This window comes from Gymnogyps californianus, chromosome 7 (genome assembly GCF_018139145.2).
Source record: "Gymnogyps californianus isolate 813 chromosome 7, ASM1813914v2, whole genome shotgun sequence".
Classification (NCBI taxonomy): domain Eukaryota; kingdom Metazoa; phylum Chordata; class Aves; order Accipitriformes; family Cathartidae; genus Gymnogyps; species Gymnogyps californianus.
Genome location: NC_059477.1, coordinates 9,663,667 through 9,685,740, shown reverse-complemented (window position 1 = coordinate 9,685,740; position 22,074 = coordinate 9,663,667). Strand labels below are relative to the sequence as shown.

The following is a 22,074-nucleotide window of genomic DNA, read 5'->3' as shown; positions in this document are numbered from 1 at the left end:
ATTCCTCACAACAAACCCTTTTGAAGGTTATAACTGCAACTCTGTTTTAAAACTAACATATGTAGCACAGATACAGCCGTCAGTCTATAGGAAACTGCTTAGAAACTGATGTTGAGTTAGCCCTGGTTTACTGATGTAGAAATATTTTAATTCGTTCATATGGCTTCAGTTTGACTTAGTTTTTTAAACTTGGACACAACTTTTGGTAATGCCTACAATGGAGCACTGACATGAGGGCTGAACTTAACCCCACAACTGGGCCTTGAAAGGACAAATCCATTCCTACTGCCCTCTGAAAGGATCCTGAGAGGTCAACTTGTGTATGTAGCTTGTTAGAGCTGAAGAAATCTGCAGTCTTTGTTAAGTACCAACAGCAGCTCTTTAACAGTCCAATTTGGTTTCCCCAGGATAGCATGCAAACTACAGATTTTACATAGTAAACCAAACACTACTTCCAGATGTAACAAAGACTTCATTGTGCTCATCTGAGTCTAAAAACAGAAATGTAAAGTGTAGTTTTCATGAGTGAAGTTTGGGGAGAAGAAGAGTGGGTGGCAATAGTAGAAGGGAGAGAAAAATTTGCACTTGAAAATTAACGTGGTTGTTACCGTGAGCACCATTCCAGCCCTCACTGTTTTAAAAGTTTTCTAAAATATGCAACAGTGGCATGAAATTTGCAGGGCAGCAGAACTCAACTGATACGGAAAGGAGATAATATTCCTTAAGTGATTTGGTAAATAAAACCATGCAGCATCACAAACTAACTTGTATACTTGGTAGCAGCATGTGGCACAGACATAAACATCTATTCTTTCCACCACTGATGTAGTGAACGTTTTAATACTTGCAAAGATCTGCAACATTTTGCCTTCATAGTGTGGATTCACAAACAGTACTTGTAAGACCTTAAAAAAAAAAAAATCACATGATCATACAAACCTGGAGATAAAAATGGTAAATGATAGTGCAACAAACTACAAGGGAATGATTCAATGAAAAAAAAAGAAACAACAAAAAAATCCTTTGGTTTTGGCAGCTGCTCACACTTCTCAACAGAGCATGTTTTAAGTATCAGGCTTTCCCACCTGCAAGGCAAAGGATCCTACATTGCTAGAGAAAAGTGACACCTTATATCACTTGCCAAAACACATACTAGAGCTAATTACACTGCACATCAGTGCCAGGCCCATCCAAATCAGAAATTGGGGGAAATACATACTTCACTGTCACTGTCTCAAAGAACTGTGTGTTTGAACATGGTTGTCAGCTAGCACGTAACAGCAGATAAAAATAAAACAGATTATCCATTTGTCATTCAAACTGATTTCTTTCAAGAAAAAGCTATCCAGTCTAAATTAAGTAGAAACATGTAATTAAATACTTTGCAATTCATAGTAGTTTACAGTAAAAAAAAAAAAAAACAAACCAAAACAAACCTTGAGAAATCCACTACCATATCACTTATAGCAGTCCTTCTTAATAGACTGCGTAGTCTAGGGTACCCTCACAGAATAGGTTTCTATCCTTAATGCTTTAAATAAAACTTTCAAATATGACCCAAAGACTGGGCAAGGTAGTACTGTCTTCTTCAATCTCTAGGCAAATAGCTCCCTTTCCTTCTCTTCTCCTTCATATTTTCTTGATCTAAAGTGGAATGAGATGATTCAATATCATCCATTTTTACTGTAGGTATTAGCAATATAGAGTTAACCCTAAAACTGATATGAAACACGTTAATTATACAAGCCACTGACTGAAAAAAACTCTGAATCCCGGAAGAGGCAGCCGCTGCAGCTGTTGAATACGGAGCACCTGGCAGAAGCAAGATGAAAGAGCAGCAAAGAGGAGTCTGATATCTACCTGCCTGTATCAACGTCTAAGGGTTATCAAGAGGGAACAGACTACATCTTCAAGGAACAAGGAAAATTTAAGACACAAATTTTTGGAAATGCAACTCTCAAAGGTATCAGGAAGGGTTTTTTTAACCATTGTGGAAGAAATCTTTCCACAAACACAGATCATTTTGGTTTCTTCTCCAACAAGGTTTTAATGGATACTGAGAGTCCTTGTTTTATTTTAATTTCCTGGTTAATTTAAATTGTCAGTCCAAACTTAAGGAGCAAATAGGTGGAGGTGATACAATAGCAGATAGGCACAACTGTGTATTACCAAGCTAATGCCTACAGAAAAGGGAACAGGAATAGTTGAGTAGAAAGATTACTCCGGAAGAAAGATGCAGCAGACAATGAATAGCAGAGGTACAAAAGCAGAGACTATAACTAAGGGATAGCAGCAGCAAACAAAAATAACACAGATCCTCCCATGCTGGAGGATGGAAAAGAAAAGGTACAATGAAATCACAAAGATTCAAATGCTTAGCAAGAAGGAAAAATACAGTCACACTAAAAATTAAAAGGGGGGGAGGGCTAAGTTATAATTAAGTACAGCACACATCTATTTGTAATAAGCTGCACACACAATTGCTTGCAGATCATAGATATATTTTGGCTTAAATATTTCAGCTTTACTCTTAAAAGACTTATCTTCCACCTGCGGTCTTGGAAAGTCTCTACAGATCATTAAGTTCACGCAGCCTCAGCAGTATAACAGATACAATACTGTGCACATTTTAACAAAAATGGAACAAAGAGAAATGAAGCAGGAAATGAAAGGCTTAACTGGAATCACAATTTGCCTCTTCACTCCCTGCCTGTGTTTCAACTGTCAGTTCACAACATCTCTCCTATTGATCATCACTCAGAGATTAATATGCCTGAAGATTTTGATTACTTCCACATATATCCAAACTCATTGTTTCTAGTTTAAAATCCAACCATTCTAATAAACATAACTTTTTTGCAAATCAAAGGTAGCAGGCAACATTTAAGCTAGCCCTAGCATATTGCAAGCATGTATTGTTTCTACATCAACCTGCTCTAACATCCTGGAAGTGCCTTGTATGTGAATTACTTATAACTGCAATGTCCTCTGACAACAGGAGTATCAAAGTGTCATCATCAGTTCTGGAACTGTTTTTTAAGAAAATCAGAGCTCCACCATGTTGTGCAATGGGAAAAAAGAAAAAGGAAAAATATCCCAGATGGAAAAGATCAAATGCAAACAATGCAGTACAGGAAAGACTACAGCACAAGTAAGGTTTAAAATATCCCTAATACAACAGATTATGTTCAGGCATTAAGTCAACATGTATCCTTATAAATAAAAACCCACATATTTTAAGAATGACAACATAGCTCCTCATAGGATGTTATCTGTTAACATATACTCACATATACTTCATTGTGATCAAAGCGCTTTTTCAGATTATTGAGGAACGAATCTTCATTAAGTGGCTCTAAAAGAACCATATCTCCCACCCCTATCATGTTGTCTAAAAGTGACGTCTTGACCTCCATTTTGGCCATTTTCTCCTGCAAAGAAAGAAACAAGAATAAAACAAAGAGCAAAGTTAGCTCAAAATTATTCTAATTATTCACAGGCATTATCCAGTAACACTATTTAAGGAATACAAGTTAAAAATCCATCAAATGACACTGCTTTAAAATTATTTTTCCAAGGAACATTCTCAAAGTCATTCTCTCTACCCAGGTAGTCCACAGAATTCCAAAAATTTAACTTCTAACAGTCAACAATGCCTTCTGGTCCACTATACATCAAATACGAAACTGCAAGAAACAGGAATGAAGATTCCAGTGGGCACCACATCCACATTTTTTGGATGACTTCACCACAGTGTTCAAGTGTACAGAAACCCAAGTTTCATCAAAAGCTTCATCAACATCTCCAGTGTATCATATTAGGGTTTAAATTTGTCAATACCTTAATCTGAATATCTTTCTCACCCTTACTTCCATTTCTCCAACTCCATCAACTTTTAAATGGAAACCAACTAAGTGAACCCACTCAGAGACAAAAATCACACTATTTTATCTTAATTCATGAACGCTGTACTCTAGAGTGCCTATATCCCAGTACAGTACTGCTCTTGGTCACGAGGCTACCAAATTACTTCGTTTCCTAACAAGACTCAATTAAGTTATGGATTTATTTGTAATTTTATTGCTTAAGGGAGCATTTTCGTTGGGCAGCAACAATCCAGCTGACAAGTGGAAACTCTGCATCTATATAACCGGAGTGGCAACAGGCAGAAGCCGGGCTTAAACAGGGGACCAGAATCAAACAAAGTAACCAAGTCTGATAAAGGAAGTAATTCAGACAAAGAAATCAAGGTCAGGCCAAAACTCAACACCTATTTGATCCTCCCAGCCTTTTATCCTTCCAATTCAAACGCTAGAGAAGATTAACCGAGCTCCTCAAGAACTCCAGGCACACAGTTACTGCTTTCAGCTTTCATGACGAGACTGAAAAATGAATGTATTAGCAGTGGCGGCCGGCAAACAGGGAACCAGTGGTGAGAAAACAACTTTGCTGACAACACAAACCAAGAATCAGCTACTGCACAGCTACAGCTACACAAAACAACAGTTGAACTTCACCAGTCAGCTGTGACCTCTCAGCTATGAAATGCTATCGGGCTGTCCTTGCTCCCCCTATCACTGCAGCATATTTTAATTCTAAATATTTTTTCTTGTTTTTCAAAATGCCTTTGAACAGCTATTACCTTATACAATCAGCATTAACTTGCCGTAGTAGCTATCCATCAGACAACTAATTTAAAACAAGTAAAGTCTTTTATCTCTTGCTTCTGTCCACAGCCACTGCATTACTACGTTATTTGATTTTCTGAGCAGTGAGTGACATTTGAGGGATATTAGATCAAGACTTAAGTCGTGTTTGATGTTTTTCCAAATTCAACGAAGAGAAGCGCAGCTCCACAGGCAGCTAACGGAAGTGATACAACAAGATCCCCAAAACCTGAACCAAGCCTGGGAATTACTAGAAATTCACATGGAAATGAAAAACCAGTGCTGAACTATGGTAACCAACCAAAGCTGAGTCAACTCTGCTAAACAAACAGAAGAGCATTTATTTTAAACACAAACACTAGACAAATATTTTTGTAGAGAAAGATACTTTTATTCTTAAAAGTTGACCTCTTAATCACCAAAAAAATTTTAAACATTCACAAAATCTTTTCAGAGGTATCACTTCAACTTCTGCATCCCATTAAGACAAATTCTTTAAACTACCAGTCTTGTTTCAATGACCTAATTACTTCCCATACATCAACTAATGCTCAAATAATTTTTGAAGGCTGAAAAAAAAGTCCTTCTCAAGTATGGAACTTATTAAATATTGGGTTTGTAGCCAAAAAAAAAAGCCAATGTAAAAATCCTAATATGGGCAATTTCAACCTAAAATTTAAGTTCTAAGTAGTATACCTCATCTACCATTGTGAAATTACATACCACCTACCACACTTCATGCATCACTGCTCGGGAATTTCAAGACCAAGAGCAGCCAAACCCGTCAAGAACATTCATGTATTCCCAAGCTCAGAGGCATGTTTTGCAGAAGAGGTGCACAAAGACACTATATCCACTACTAAAAGCTGGATCAGAAATTTGTATATAAATATTAATTTATTGATGTATTTGAAAAGTTCCATTTTATAGTCAAAGGTTAATTTTCAGCTTGGGTTTTTTTTTCCCCAATAATTTCACATCACACTATGGTTAAAACATTTCCATTAACTCGCGAGCTAGAAAATATTAGAAACATAGGTGATGAAAAAATTGGACAATATGCCTAGACATCTTGCTTAACACTGAATTCTTAAAATCATTTGCAATAGCTTAGCCTTTGCAAAATATTCATGAAAGATTACATACACTGATGTATGATTCAAGAGTATTCTGCCATACCAGTGTTGTTCCACTTTGGTGGAATCCAATCATAATCCCTGCTCTGGTTTAGCTAACAACAAAGGAAAATCCAGCAAGCTTGTGGGATAATTTGGTTACCTATCTGAGGTCACAACTGGGAAAAAAAACACTGTTAAGAAAAGCCAACAATACTTAAACATACATTAAACATTTAGATTTAACTTAATCAATAATTTAATTTAATCTACTAGAAGAATTTAATAGAAGATCAATATATACAGCACTTTCAAAATACCAGATACTAATTTTAAAAAGTAGCTTTAAAAAAATAACCAAACTCAAAAATCAGCACACTACACAGAAAAAAATAAATAAATAAAAAATAATCAAACCCTTGCTACATTGCAAGACTAAACTTCACTCAAGATTTTTAGAAATACGTCACTAAGCTCAGAAACTCAATCCAAATCCATGTCCAAGTATTTGTATTTGCCATATATTCAAAGATGCCTTGCAGCTGGAAATCTTTTCCCATCAGTGCTGGTGACAGCGTGCTCACCACAATTTGGAGAACAGTACATAAAAGCAAGCACCTTCTACCTATACATGTACCTGTGCACCCTTAAAAAGATGAACGTTCCTCAAGAATCATTTTCAAGACCCAGAAGCATGAGAGGTACAGGGCCAAAACACGCTCCCAGTGCCTGAGAGATCAGTAATGACTGAAACCACAGCTGTGCTGGTGAGAGAGCAAACACCGGCAAACAGGAAATTAGGTTTGAGGAAAGAACCAGAATGGGCTGTGTCCTTTAAAACAAGGACACACTTAGTGATTTTCAGATGAAGATTGCTGAATGTGGGAAGGTGGATGGAGGTACTGCTGTGAGGCCCTATTTGAACTGTGCTGTAATTTCAAACTGGAAATTCAATAAAAAATAACCTAAAAATATAAGTGGTACTCCCTCAATTCACCTAATACCTTGCTTTTGTGACTGCAACGTCTCATTCTGTTGACATCAAGAAAAACAAGTGTTGTGTAAAGATTACAGCTGCAAATTATTAATATAGCAACAAATTAGCCCAGCAAAAAACCCAAAATTCTTCTAACACTTGCAGTCTGCAAATCAGATTCTTCCTCAAACATTCCCTGATCTCTCCCACACCCACTTACCACTTGAGTCTTCTCCTAAATTTACCCTTCTTATCCTTAAAGCAAACATAAGCAGCATTTCCAAACATCTCCCTTCTCTCTAGTCATTTGTCTAATCTGTTCTTCCTCACTTTGGTCTCATATCTAGGCCTTAATTCAACGGAGTGAGAACACTTTCAACATGTTTCCATTCTCAGAAAAATAAAAAAGATTATTCAGTAATCCTTCACAGCTTGATCTGTTTTATGTTGGACAACATGCTCAGGAAGAGAAGTGCTGGGCATGCTATGTCTGTAAAATGCTTTTATCCACATGCTCCCACGTTACACGTAGCCTTTTGAAACACAGACTGTTGTATCTACTACTTGCAATGCCTGGGATTGCCATCCAGCTAGGCCAGTTGAATCCAAAACCTTCTTGTCCCTCTTGGCTGCAAGGATGGCAAATTAAAAATTACGCTACTCCACAGCCACAGCAGTCTTATCAGCCAATCTGAAACAAGAGCTAATGAAAACTATAAATAGATGATGATACAGAGAATAGGCAAAATCCCAAAAGCCTTGTACAATTAAGTTCACACATTCTCTACGGGGGAAATGAAGTAATACCCCGTTATTGGCATACAGCATGTTACGGAATTGTCCAAGGTTTTCCACATCACCCTCACACAGTAAAACAGCAACAACTGTCAGCAGCTTGCTACAGATGTGCAGTCCTTAGCACACATTTGCATTTGCTGCACTGGAATTATCACTGGCTGCAGAGGTGGCTTGTTTTTCTTCTTTTTTGGCATTGTAGCAGAAGGACAATTTCCCTACCATCAAAATTAACACAATAGATGTACTCATATATGCTTCAAGCTCTGACTATTAAAAAAAAAAAAGCCTTTGGTTTCACTACCACCAAGTCACTGTAGAAAATAACCTTTTCTTTTATAAGAGTTAACAGGGACAACCTGCAACATCAGTAATTCAATATCAGAGTTCAAACTGATTTCATGTTCCAGGTCTGATCCTGAGCCCCCATCAGGCTGTAATTATGCTTGCCCACTCCTTCCCTTTTTTCTCTGTCAGGGAGCAATCAGCCCACACAGAGTGGGGACACTGACAGGCCACTGCCGCAAAAAGCAGCTAGGGACACAGTGTCATTACCTGAACAAAGCAAAACCAAAAGGGACTACAGCCATCTTGTACTACTCATGACAAGCATAAGTACCAATTTAGCAAGCAGCAGGATTTAAATTCATCCTGTTCTGCTGCCCAACAAACCCTGCATATCACTGGCCTCTGACTGATGCCCAGAAGAGTTCACTTCTGAATTCCTTTTCCTCCCACAGTCCTACTGAACAAATCAGAGTTTTCCAAACTGAAAAAGTTTATAACCTGGGCCTTTCGAATTAGCTAATGTTTCTCATATCTTACCTACCAAGCAAGAGCTATTACTTGAAAGCCTTGTACAACTTCTCTTTATTTTCTGTAGGCACTGAACATCACGCATGTGTATCAGATTCCTTGAGTACTTAACAACAAACAGCTCCGGTGAATTACAAAAGTAAAATGCGGCATTACAGGGTATATTTGTATTAGGACTGCAGGAATGTTTGCATTCAGCATCAGCTAAATGAGAACGGCTCTTTAGCAACATCAGATTAGGACAGAGTTGCATGCCAGTGACTGCAATTTAGATGACAGAAGATTTGCCCAGCAAAATGTCATAGGAGGAACGAACGCTCCGCTGACTCCTGCTACCAAACATCACGCATTTAGCTAAAGATTAGGTAATTTTCAAGAAAGAAACAGGCCACTTAAAGTACTGCTGAACAAATAGCTGCAACCACGTGAAGCAATATCATCTTTTAGTAGTTTAACAATGGAGGCTTAACTGCATTTTAGAAAAACTGATAGTGTAATGATGAGACTTCATTAGGACGTGTACAAAACGCTCGCTGGGACATTATTTCCTACTGACTTAAACACTGGTTGAAACTTTCTTCGTTAACAGGACTCAGGTCCTTTATAAATGCAGAGAGGAGAGGTTTGGTTGTCGTTGCTGGAGTTCTTTGGGGTTTGTTGGGGGGATATTGTTGGGGTTTTTGTTTTGTTGGGGGTTTTGGGTGGGTTTTTTTTATTTTTACATCAGCTTGGATACAATCTACATTAAGCAGTAATTAGTTGTCATTAATCCCCAAAAAGTAAGAGATGCCTCTTTCATGCCTCTGTTCATATCCTTCGCGACGAGACGACACGCCACTCTCCTATCCTGTAAAAGGTGTACAGTACCCCACCACAAAACCAAAATAACCTGAGCCATGTATGCAGAAGATATAGCTTTGCCCTCCTTCTCTTCCCTAATAAAAGGCTAATTCATGAGCCTTGGGGAAGGAGTGAGGGGCTGTGTTTGCATTTCTCCAAGGCTACTTTCTGTTACTTCTGCATACTAGTTTGAATAACATTAGCATGGATATTACCTGCTGTAAGAGACCGTGGGGTATGTCTATTCTACTATTTCTACTTTATACTCCCAGCAGTACAGGTTTTCAAATTACTTCTAATAATTATTTTGCAACCACAACACAATAACTGCCACCAGTAATTGCGCTCAGGTGTTGATCTATTTCCTCAGTCAACTTGCAGCCTTGCTTTAACTCATCTGGGTCGGTCATACAGTCACGCTAGGTTTCGGGAAAAACATTTGGGTCCTTCAACATTGCTAAGGCACCCTTCTTTAGCACCTGCTAAAAACCAGTCTTAACATAATCAAAAGATGTTTGGTACTCCATTTTTACCCTGCAAAAGTTCCTTTACATTTTGGATTATATTGACAGGCTTCAAAGATTGTAGGTGTGGAGTAGCCTTTTCTGTAAATGGTTATTCTGGAGCCTGATTTTTTTTTCTCTTTTCTTTTTAAAATTACTTCTGTTTAATGGGGAGAACACCTTGGGCATTTTCAATGCATCTGGAAATAGGTCTTCACTAACAAGGCTGTTTGCAGTCCAAAATTCTGGTTAAATTCCCACTGACTTCAGCAGAAACAGGATCCATGGTGGTTTCTTACATTTAGGCTTTTCTTAGTCATTGCCTAACCACAAAGTTTTATAATCATTCCAGGTCCACATCTACAGAAAGGGATAAAATATTGAGGAATAAAGGGGGCTCTTTTTGGCACATACCTTGCTAAGATACTCTTGAATCTTTTTCAAAATAAGGAGCAAAATGTGACTGCAAAACCAAAAGTTGTCAGAGGTCCTGCCTTCTTCCCCTAAACCAAAGACTAGATTTCAGACTGACAGTGTTCTTCAGACAACATGATTTTTTAGAAGTTGTCAGTACAGAACATGAACACAAAGAAGACGCCCTCATTCTTTCAAAATTAAAAAAAACAAAAAAACCCCAAAACCAAACCACAAAAATTAGCTTTTACTACTGGATATCTGAACTCCACTAAGCAGTGGATGCCCTTTTAAACTGATATCTTCATATTTCAAGCTGCCGCTTAAAGTTTTCTGCCAATTTTTTGGGATCCTGCCCAATCCAAAGGTTATGTTTGCATAGCTGTTGCAGAACAGGGGCACAAAAACCAAGGTAGCACTTATTTATTTTGGGGGATCTTCTCTGTTTGTTTTATGTCACACACCAGTAGCTTGCTACCATACCAGAGCTTGCGTTCAAAAGATCCTGCAGTAGCAGATCCTCACAAAATACTACTTAACAACAACCAGCCCTCACAAAGTCAAAATATTTCTTTCAACTCAGGTTTCACTCCTTTGGGAGCGCTCCAGCAATCAACTGTAATCTAGATCTTTCATTTATACTTTTATTGTAACAGGATTTTTACTTTCCCTTCCACACAAGCACGTGGGCAGAGAGCAAGCCTTGCTTTCCTCCAGTCAGCACATGAACCACACATCCCTGATACATGCGAAAGAAACCTGCTCGTGGCGGGGCAACTGGAGTGAACACCAATTTATATCATGTCAGTAAGGTGGGTGTTAAGAGATGTCTTAATACTACAGGGTTAAAATACCAGAGTACATGCTATCTTCTCAAATGCTTGTGTGCGTTGCCTGTTAAGCAGTCGGTGATAAGCCTTCAAGATACACAGAACACGAAATAACAGAACAGGTAACACCGCAGCTTCACTCAGCTGCCAACAGCAGAAGGAAAAGCAGCTGCAGGTGGTCATCATGGCAGGCACTGAACCAGACTTAAAACTGGTCACAGACAAACACAAAGCTAATCATGAGCTCCAGGAAATCCAGATCTCAGAAGAGGCGTTGGTGCCCCTATTTACCCACGATCGAGCCACCCATGATAACTGAGCATACCTGTAACTCCTAGAGCAGCTGGCAGACACCATCACGCTCACGGAGTTACCCACAGAGCAAGGTCCAAGTTTCTATGCACCCATATTCTCTTCCAAGCAGTAAAAGTCTGGGTAAAGCTACAATTTGCATGGTTGAAAGCACTGTGTATTTCCACACCATTCACTTTCCTTTTCCATTTAAAACAGAAGGAAAGGAAGTCACCCAAACACCACCCCAGAGACCTTATTCTTGCCCGTTGCAATCTCCCCATCCTGAAAACTTCACTGACGGGCTCCTTGTAATATTTGTAAATAATATTTGGAACGTTTTTATCCTAGTATTTTATAAAAATAAGACAAATCATGCTAGCTGTACATGTCTTGGTCTATGCGTCTACTCTCTCATACATGCCTAAGGTTGAAATTCATTCAAAGGACAGAGGAATAAAGGACAACAGAATAGCTAATTTTCCAGGTGTCTGCAAAACCAGGCAGGAAAGGATAACTGAGCATAAGTGTTCCATCACAGACTGCAAGGAGAACAAACACCTTATTAAGTACCACAGAGCCATTGCAGAGGAATGGCTCCACAAAATTCCCTAGCCACAGAAAAGCTTCAAATGGAAATTACTGCTTCTTTGCAAGTCAATCTGTCACAAGAGAAAAACCTGCAGGAAGTCAGACTTGATTAGTCCCATTTCTCCCAGGACTAGCTGCCAAGGTAACAGAACAGTGCAGTTTCACCCTACAATTTTCCATCACTGTCTGTTCTGCACATCAATTTCTCTTCAGCAAAACGCTGCTATTTTTAATGAAAAGCGGGGGGGGGGGGAAGGGGGAGACAATAAAAAAATTTGGATGCAAGTGTTGCAGCAAGAGGAAGCAATATTTGCCCAAACTCAAGCTAAAAAAGCATCTATTTAATGGCAGAGGAGGCTTAGATAAATTACGTGTACTGTTTAGATGCGTTTGCTTATCTCAAGTGTTGAACTATATCCACAGTTTTGTCATTTTCATTCTCAACAGTCATTTTCAGTAGGACACCTGAAATCACAGGATAAAAGTCATCAATTTTTAAATCAAGGTATGTCCAGCTATTCCTGTGTATCTCTTATCCAGAGAGATCTTGGACAACGGGAGCAGTTCAAGAAGCTGCATTTCAGCACACAGTAATCACTCTTGTCCAGATGTCTGTGAAGTTAGAAGCCAGCAGACAGTGTTTTTATTAACATCTAGCATGATAAACAGAGGCATTTCCAAATGAAATGTAACGCTTCGCAGATTTAGAGAGGGACACCTTCCTAAAACATCAATAGAAAGCACCTCCCTCCCACAGAAGGAAGACAGCCGGTCTCACGGCAGACAAACTCAACGTATACTTACAGGTACTGAGTTTTCCCTTGCTTTGTTTCACCGAGAACTATCATCTGGCAGTTTTAGGAAGCAAAAAGATCTATTCTCATGAGATACAGGCAAGCTCCCCCCGTGTCAGAAATCTGTTACGAGGTACGAGGAGCGCCAGCTCTACCCTTGCTTGCCAAAAGATTTTCCAGGGTTTCTCCTGGAGTGAACTTTGTTTTAACACAGCCTTGCACTCTTTGATCACTGAAGGTAATCTCCAGAGCCCTTTTAACTCCCGCAGCCTGACAGTCTGTGAACTGAACAATGGCAAGAGTAGCTCTATCTGTTCTGCATGTTTGACACCAGTACCAAAACCACTGCATCATACAATCATGACGACTATACTGCACTACTCCAGAGTGCGATTTTTCAGCCTTCTAATGTTTCATGAGGAATAGTTCCTACAGCGTGCCTAATTTCTAGCCTAAATTTATTCATGGTCAGCTAATATCCACTTCTTCTTGCTTGTGCTAATGCTATTGGGTTTTTGTTTTGTTTTTAAATGCGTTTTCTCCCTCCCAGGAAAATATTTAGAGAGGATCGTCTCATGTCCTCATTCTGAATAAAGCACAGCCAGTATTGCTCATTTTTCTCCCAGTGGCTTCCCCATCCCCCTGACCATCCCAATAGCCCTTTTCTACTCCCACTCCTATTTGAGCCCATCTTTGCTGAGCAGGGTTAACCAAGGCTGTACAGAGGATTGATTCCTGGTACATTGTGGCAGTGATATTTCCTCACTATGACCAGGAATATTCCTTCAGAGACAGAGGGATTCATTTTCACTCCTTTGACTACTCTTTTTCCTCCTCCAAAGTTTCACCTGGAATCAGCACACTTCCCCAGCTTACCCTGCGCAACTAAGCTCGACTGCTCTATCGGTCACAGACCTACTCTCACATGTAAAAACTAGGAAGGGTCTCCAGACACTCAAGCAACCAATTGATTACTGGTTTAGCTGTAGGTTTAACTTGTTTAGCTTGTAGGTTTCACTACTCCCCAAAATAATCTGCCTTTCAACCCCTACCATCTTCCTTCTGACCTCTCTCCAAGCCTCTTTTGATGAAAGGTAGAGCAGCTGGTATTCCTGCCGCAAGTTAGACATCCCAAGTATTCCTTCTTTCACATAGGATAAGCATGAGCTCCGCTAGAAAAAGCTTTTTTTCTCCACCCTCAAACATGAAGCTCTAGCAAAGCTATTTGGTGGACAGTTAACTGGTCCCCAGGGTCCCAGAAGAAATGGCACCTCTTCATCTCTCAGCCAGCATCACCAGTGCCTCTCTGTTAAGCTGCTTACTTGCTTCCGCAGAGAAACAATGGAGAGCATTAATACCAACTTCACTCCCTTCAACAGCTCTCCTAAAAGCAGAACTAACTTCTCATTACAGTGCCATCCAAAGAGTCCTTATGCAATAAGCACTTTAAGGATACCTCTTTGATCTAAAAGGACGCCCTTAACTGTCCTACAAATTGTTTTAACACAAAGGCATTAAAATACAGAGAGTAAGTGCAACTTCCTTTGCTCGTGCTTTCACAAGATACAGAATTCAACACTCTCACCCAGCGGTTTCCTCGTTTCATTTCTGAGGTGCAGGTTTTCAAAGGTCAGTGGAAAAGATTAAAGCACAGTATCAGGACATTACATATGCTCCATTGTGCATAAAAACTGGTTACCTTAAGGCCAAGTCTTCACAAAGATATTCAAACGCCAGTATGCTCTTGTAGACACGAGGAAGAACAGATTCCATAAAGAAAATACATATAAAAGAGTAGAAACATTTCAGGATGTGACTGCTCTCTACCTGTTTTTCTTTCCATTGTAGTAAATCCTGCAGTTTAATTATTCTTATTCCTCATTCAAAGTACCCCCAGTAGCACTTCAGAACATACAAACTATGAAAATTATGGAAAATTACAGAAAAAGAAGCAGAAAGCGAAAAGCAAGAGAGCTCGCATACAAAGCATATTTGTGGGCCCAGGAAACTTGTACCAATGCTGACCAGGCTGTGGTCACAAACTTTTAAAAACTGCTTTCTGCTGACAGTAGGGAAAAATGAGTCTCTCCTTGCTGCCTGTATTTAGAAAATAAAGAAATCTACACCAAGTAATTCTGGTCATACAGCACCCACCAACCCTTCTGTTACTCAGCACCTATTCCTCATAATTATCTCCTCTTTTTCTCCTTCCTATATGCTTTTTCTTTCTTCCTGGTATCTCCTCTTTTCATGGTCCTCTTGCCCAACAGCATAAGGATTTCTGCTAATATAAGACCCTCTTAAGGACTGCTGCCTCTACAAGAGAAGGAGAACAAGGCAAGGTTTATTAGTACACCCACACCAAAGCAGCACTGCACAAAGTCAGGGACAAGGCAATTACCTAAACCGCAAGATACACCCACTCCCCAGCCCTGCAAAGGAGAAAATCTTTGTGACAGTAAATGTTTCTTGCCCTCACTCCTTGGGACTGTGGATATTTGGATTCCTTATCTTGCTCCTTCAGCTTGTTTGCTGAAATGTCAAATCTGGCCGCTTAGGCTAGAGGCCACCTCTCGATTGCTTTCATCCCAAAGGCTGGAGTATTAGTGTGTGTGTTACATGCGTGTCCGTACTTTTTCCACTGGATAGAAAAGGATGCTGCTCTTGGCTCTGGGGTCCATTACTCCTGCTATGCTGTCTGCACAGAAGGATTCCTCAACCAGTTACATCTGAAAAGGGGACTTGATAATTCTTCTTCATCTCTGAAACTGTATTTTGAAACTTCAGTCTTTCCCACTGAAACACTTTCATCACCACATTGACTTTGCTAGCAGACTTAAAATATATCAAGAAACGGACACAAGTTTACTTGCTGGAAATTTCCCAGTAACAAGGAGTTGGGAGAGACAAAAAGATTAAGTGTCTGCACAGTTTTCTCTAAAGCTATGCCACTAGCTCTTCGCATGGAAAAAGACAATTTGGATGGTTCTAGACCTGCAGCTGGATGAAACATTAGTCTAAAATCTCGAGTCTGCAAGTAACTCCAAAGACTCTACAGTTACTTAGAAGAAAGGTAAGCAAAAGGCGAGATAAACTGCTTGGTTTTACAACAAGGTTCTTCAAACAGAGCAAAGGATCAAAAATGGCAGGAGTCACTGAAAATGGCCATGCATACCATAAAAGCTCTACTCCAGCTCTACTCAAAGAAGAGCCTGTCACAGGCCAGGCTGGTCCCTGAGGATCAAGCCGCACATTTCACGGTTACCTGCCTCCCAGATACAGCATATGACTGCAACAAGCATGATACACCAGTGGCTTCTGGAGGAAGGGGGACAGGTACCAGAAGTAAAGAAGTAAGAGGCCATGTGGTTAGAGAAAAAAATCAACTTGGCAGGAGACCAAAGGCAAAAATGATGAGAAAGTATGGAAAAGAGTTAATGTCCCTGCTGAGGTATGGAAGCCGGGAACCCCAGACAGGGTCACAGAAAGCCTTCCTTTATTTGCTTAGTGAACAGAGGTACTTCTCCTATTCAAAGGGAGAAACACCTACTATAGTTCTTTTATATATTTTTACGTATGTGAAAGGACATGGAAAAGTTTTGAGAACCTCACCTTCCTCTTCCTTCACCATTCTCCCCCAAGATGGGGCTTAAGTCCAACAGCAAAAAAAGAGGAGATCCTGGTCTCCACACTTTGTTCAGACACCAAAATCTGGAGTAATACAAACAAAAAGAGCAAAGCTTTCACAATCTACAAGCAAACTGAGGCACAACTATAAGGGTGAATGTTTTGAGACTAATGCTCAAACCCACCAGGAAAGATTCACAAAAAGACCCTTGTTGCAGTTCCAGTATCCTCTTTAACAGCTACTTCACAGCCTACGACAAAGAGTTGCAGTCCTTCCCACTATGCCATCAACGCAAAATAAAAATCTTTACTTTTACTTCTTCCCCCCCCCCCATTCTAGGAACTGCAAAACAAAAGAAAATTAATGTTATTTTTTACTGCTTCTTTATGACAAAGCATGCCTTGATGTTAGTTTATACATCAGAAATCAAGCTCTGGTTTCCTTCTTTTTGAAGGATATGAATGCAGAGGTTACATAAGGGTGTAATAGGAGCTGTTACTTCCTTTCTCAGTTGAAGAGAAAAAGCTGTGGATCAGGTTACAGACTCAAGGGCTGGCCATCACTACTGCAGCCTTCCTAAATTTTTTGCCAGTAGTCCCCCAACAAACAGGAGAAGCTACTTAGAAGGCTCTGATAATTTAAAAGACTAAGTACACAGCTATTGGGGGGAAAAAAAAAAAAGCCTTTCTTTTTGTCTTTTATCAAACTCAGGAAATTCCCCAAGTCAAGTCACCCTTTTCCATTTCAGTTTGTTCTTCATTAGCACAATAAAAAGGATGAATGAAATATAAGGTAAGATTTATAGGACGGTCTGACACGTGAGCTGCACTAAGTAAGCTCAGCACACTGACAGAGTGCTTAACTTTGGCGGGTACGTGTTTGTCCCAGCTCTGACCACATAGGGCAAGCAAAAGGAGGAAATGCAGAGCATCCAGATCGGCCTACACAAGCACTAAGCTGTTCTCCAAACAGTCCCACTTGCGCTTTCTTCACCTTCCTCTCCGATTCCCAAGCCACTGCTATTACTGCTGCCGAAGGAAGATGAGATCAGACTCCAACACGAGGAATTTCTGTTCCCACAGAGCTCAGAGAAACCAGATGATCTCAGAGGATCATGTGAAGCAAGTCCATGACACTTCCATGAGGCAGAGTATCTCCAGTATATTGCCAGCAGTTTCTTAAGAGCGCACAGTGGGAAAAATTAATGGCTTTGCTTATGTTTCCAATTTCTCTCTCCCACTTCCTCCTCTCATTTCCCAGACTTTTATTTTCCCTTCCCCCAAAAGCACTAGTAGGCTTGCAATGTACATTTGCCCTTCTAAAGGGAATTACATCAAGTCTTGCACAATGTTTGAAAAGGCTAACACACATAGCTAAATTAAACTACCATCCCCTGGCATTGCTTCCTCAGAGTTCCTCCCCACAGACGTGATTTAACAAAGTCTCTTACAAAAAAAGGAAAGAAAAAAAGGCAAGTTTCTGTGATCTAAGATGCTTTCATGAGTTCTTCCACCTTTGCCTTGCAGAGCACTCAATCTGTTTGTAGTGCCCATAAAGATCCAGAAGCTTTTAAGAAGTCCATCAAATACGCCAGGTAACACCACATAGGTGTTTTCAGAAACATCTTCTTTCCTAAGGACAGCGGGGAACTTGTGGTAACCTAACACACCAGTAATTGCTACACAATGGTAGATGCCAACATGAGCGGTGACCACTGTATGTTACTCTGGGAATAACGGGAATGCTCCAACCATTACACCTTCACACAGAATCAAGCCAGAAGCAGTATGTTGCATTAAGCACTAAATTAAAGACATTCTTAAACTCAGGCCTGGGACAACTGGAAATAAAAACACATGAAGAGAAGAACGTCGTTACCTTTAATATGTTTAAAAGCGGCCAAGCACTGAACTCTACTTTAACAGATGGGTCAGACTATTTCTGTTCCCTAACACTGCACGCTTTTGGGGAAAGCCTTGTTTTTGACACAGGGCTTGACAAAGTGATGATTCATCCAGGGAAGGATGGGCAGCTTATTGCCAGCCTTAATTCACAATTAACAATAGGACAGCCGGATATGGGAAACTCATGATTCAACACAAAAATTGCAGAGTCAGCCATTCTACCTGACCTTTACATTTTCTAGGGGTAATTTCTAATCTGGATATATTTTAAATAGTTTCTCCAACGTACATTTTAAGAGTAGTTAGCTTTTATTTCATTACTGTTACATTTGACCTTTAGGATAGTGGTCCTGATTAAATACATAGCAATTGACTTAATCACATCGTCTGAAATTGCAAAGGTTTAAATTACTCAAAAAAGCAAATAGCATACGTGTGCATGGACATACGAGCACATAGGTACCGTGGGCAAGACAAGTGAGCGCTGGACCTATGCGCTTGATGACCATACCGCCAGCCCCGCTGCCGGCAGGCCCTGCTAGGATGGCCATTGTTTTGCACGGGGGAGTCTGGCCACTGAAGAACAAAGGGATGCTCTTCCCAAAACACAGCAGCAGCAGATGTCCTACACCGAATCCCAACAGCCTCGGCCTCCATAAGCGCAGACAGACGGTCTTAGTTTGGAGGCTACACCAAGCCATCCCCTCCGGGAAGCTCTTTTGGGACAACGACCCTGTCCTGGAAAGCCCTTCCTCAAGTCTCTTCTCCAAAGTCACCCGACGGCAGAATTCATCATCCTGCTCCAAGTTACCAGCACTCTTCCCACGGTCCTGCCCTCTCCCCATACCCAAGCCCGCTCTTTTGAATTAAGCAAAGCTGCGCACAGACGGTAATTATTTTAGACAAGAAGAAACAGATGCCACGGTCTCTTTCCAGAAAAAGCACACACATTCTTATTTTAAAGGGTAAGATCCGGACCCTCTCTGCGTGTCTGCACACCAGCATTCATGCCTAAATTAAGCTGCCTAAAGCCCACAACCATCCACCAGATGCTAACGAAAGCCACAACGCCCGTAAATCGTCCCACAGCCGCAGTTTTGCCCCGGGAAGGGACGCCCAGGAGGCGCCGGGGTTCCCGTGCTCGGCACCCGGACCCCGGCACCGCCGCCTCCTCCTCGCAAAGGGCCCGGCGCCGAACCCCCCCCTACCCCAAGCTTCTGCAGCACCGACCCCATCCCCATCCCCATCCCCGCGGGGGACGCGGCAGGTCCCGTCCCGTCGGGCTGCCGGAGCCCCGCCGGGGCGCAGCTCCGCGCCCCGCAGCCCCCCGGTCCCGCACAACAAAGGGGACGGGGGCCGGCCGTGCGGGCACGGCGGGGGGATCCCGGGGGGCGCCGTACCTCTGCCGCCGAAGGGCGCTGCCCGCCGTCCCGCGGCAGCCCGACGCCTCCCGCCCCGAGCCGGCGGCGGACGCTGCCCTCCCGAAGCCGCGGCGGAGCGGGGCGCAGCCCCGGCCCCTCCCCGCCCGCGCCCGCGCGGGGCGGAGGCGCCGCCGCCCGCCGGCCCCCGGCAGCGCCCGCCCGCCCGCCCCGGCCTCGCAGCGCCGCCCGGCGGGCGCCGCTCCCCGGCCCGGGGCTCCGCCGCAGCCTCCCTCCAGCTGCATCCAGCGCCCCCCGGCCTCGCCTTGTGCCGTGGCAGGTCCCCCGGATAACCCCGCAGGGGCTGAGCGAGGGCAGGTGCTCCGAGCCGGAATGCTCCTCACCTGGTCTGCCCCGGGTGCTGCAGGGAGGGGGGGTTCCACCCGTCCTGTTTGCTGCGCGACTCAAGCCTGTAACCATCTGCCGTTCTCCACTTACGCCCTGGTCTTAATTTTTTCCCCCCTGTATAGGTCACCTTTAGCCTTCAAAAACTAACCAAAAAGAGAAACTGACCTGCTTTAGCATGAAACCCAACGTCCTCGACTAGATTTCTGCAATAATGTTTTCAGCACCTCCTCGAAACATACCAGCATTTTAAATGTAAGCACCCGAAAGTATTTACAGCAGGCTTTGACATAACATATCTTATCTGCCCAATCCTGCCCCTGATAAGCACATCAGCCATCAACAATGTAGGGTGACTACCCCATTGTTTGAAAAGAGGAAAAAAAAAACCAAAAAACCCTAAGGGCTGTATTCATACTGTGCCTCAGCCGTTCCCTGGCCTGAAACTGGGTCTGAGGGCAAGTAAGCAGACATTTCTCCCCACCCCCATAAAAACTCCCCAATGCACAGATGAGACAGGGAGCATTCAGGTCTATGTATTACACTCACACACTTCCTGGCAAAATACCCCCCGTGAAAAGTTTCCCTGCATGTGCTTTTTCCTAGGAAACTAATTACCACATGACCTTTTTGTTATTATTTTCATGTTTGCAAGTAGGCTTTTTCCAAGCTGGGTTGTTTTTAAACAGCAAAAAGCTTCAATTCAACTACAAGCTAACCCTATGTTTGATAGAGAAGAGCGAAGAGGACCTGAACTGCAGACACACAACCAAAACTCTTCAGTATGTGGAAGAAATCCAGCTTACATCACCAGATTCAATATGATACAGAACCATCCAGTAAAGATGCAAAATGCATTTTAAAAGCCTTCTCATTTAAACACTTCAGTTATTTCACAGCAAATGCTGTATTTTCAGCTACATATGATATACTTTGGTAGCCCTTGCGCGCATAGAAAGAGATTGTATTCTCACAAAATTTTTCAAATCTGTAACTACACCAATGTTGGAGACAGCTTTCGGATGAATCCCAGGAACTAGAGCCCTGCAGCCCTGCTGATTCATAGATTCATCACTATTTTATTATCTGTAGATTTTCAGAGCAGATGCTTAGCTCCTAAGATTTGTCTCGCCCTTAAGTATTTATATCTGTAAAAATAATTACTGCTTTCACTAGATGTGGTCAAAAACTGCTTCAACAAAATATTTTTCCCACTGAAAAATTGAAGGCTTGGTCAAACCTTGGTTCTACGGAAACAGTGACAGTCTGCTGGAGGTATTCTCAGGAAGATAATTTAGGTTTGGGGTGGTCTGAAAGAGACACAGGCAAGAACCATTCCTGAGCAGCACCGTGACCCCGTCCTTTCGCCCCGTTCTCCATTCAGGTGAGTGCTTTGCTCATGACTCAGCTTGCTGTTCTGGGACATAGTTATTGCATTCTTTCCCAATTAATGAAGGAAGGGGGAAAAAAAAAAAAAAGTAATTTCCTTTTACTCCAAGTCTAAATGAAAACTAAATTCAAGTTTTTGTAAGGAAAGCAGTTACTGTCCAGCCAACACTATTTATCAACAACGCACCCAGAACAGTAAGTAGCATCACAAGACAGTGACGGCAAACATTTCACAGAGAAAGTATGTATTTCAACTTTACACATTAAAATTATCATATATCATTGCACTGGCATGAAAATACAAAATTTTCTACCTCAGAGGTTAAAATTCTCCATTTCATCCAAAGCGAAGCGTCAACACAGGAAAAAAGCAGTGTAGTTTTCCTTCCGTGGCCCTGCCGCTGTGCTTCAAAAGGGTTAACGGTGGCTACTTCTCAGATGCACTCTTCATGCCCATTTGATGCTTAGATTCCTGTAAGTAAGACTGTCCATGTGTAACAGCTGGTGATATTTGGTAGCATTTATAACACAGCATATAATATTAAGCATCCTCGTGAGGCTGCCTTGTCCTCCAGGAAACGAACCAAAAATATCCAGAGTTTTCCCCTAGCCTTCCAGCACTCCATTCCCCCCTTGTTTCAGATCTGTGCAAAAGAAGATATCTCATTACTCATCCTTATTCTAGGACAATTTTCCATTCTCACTCTTTATAAAATGTGAATTAGCAGCCTATCGCTATATCTTACACTCTTTGCTTT

General features: G+C 41.6%; 1 protein-coding gene across 6 annotated transcripts in view; it reads right to left on the bottom strand.

Annotated features, from left to right (window-relative positions):
• MYO1B (myosin IB) overlaps positions 1 to 21,703 on the bottom strand; it is a 115,673-nt gene extending 93,970 nt beyond the window's left edge. For 3 of the 6 annotated variants that reach the window (XM_050899463.1, XM_050899462.1, XM_050899464.1), the window contains exons 1-2: positions 21,631 to 21,681; positions 3,291 to 3,431 (exon numbers count right to left, since the gene is read on the bottom strand). In XM_050899463.1, coding sequence (XP_050755420.1) covers positions 3,291 to 3,431; positions 21,631 to 21,657 — 168 coding nt within the window. In that variant the 5' untranslated portion in view covers positions 21,658 to 21,681. Of the gene's footprint in view, positions 1 to 3,290; positions 3,432 to 16,244; positions 16,300 to 19,564; positions 19,623 to 21,630 lie in introns of those variants that run through there. The other 3 variants (XM_050899465.1, XM_050899460.1, XM_050899461.1) reach the window with 3 other exon arrangements.
• Positions 21,704 to 22,074: the final 371 nt, after the last annotated feature.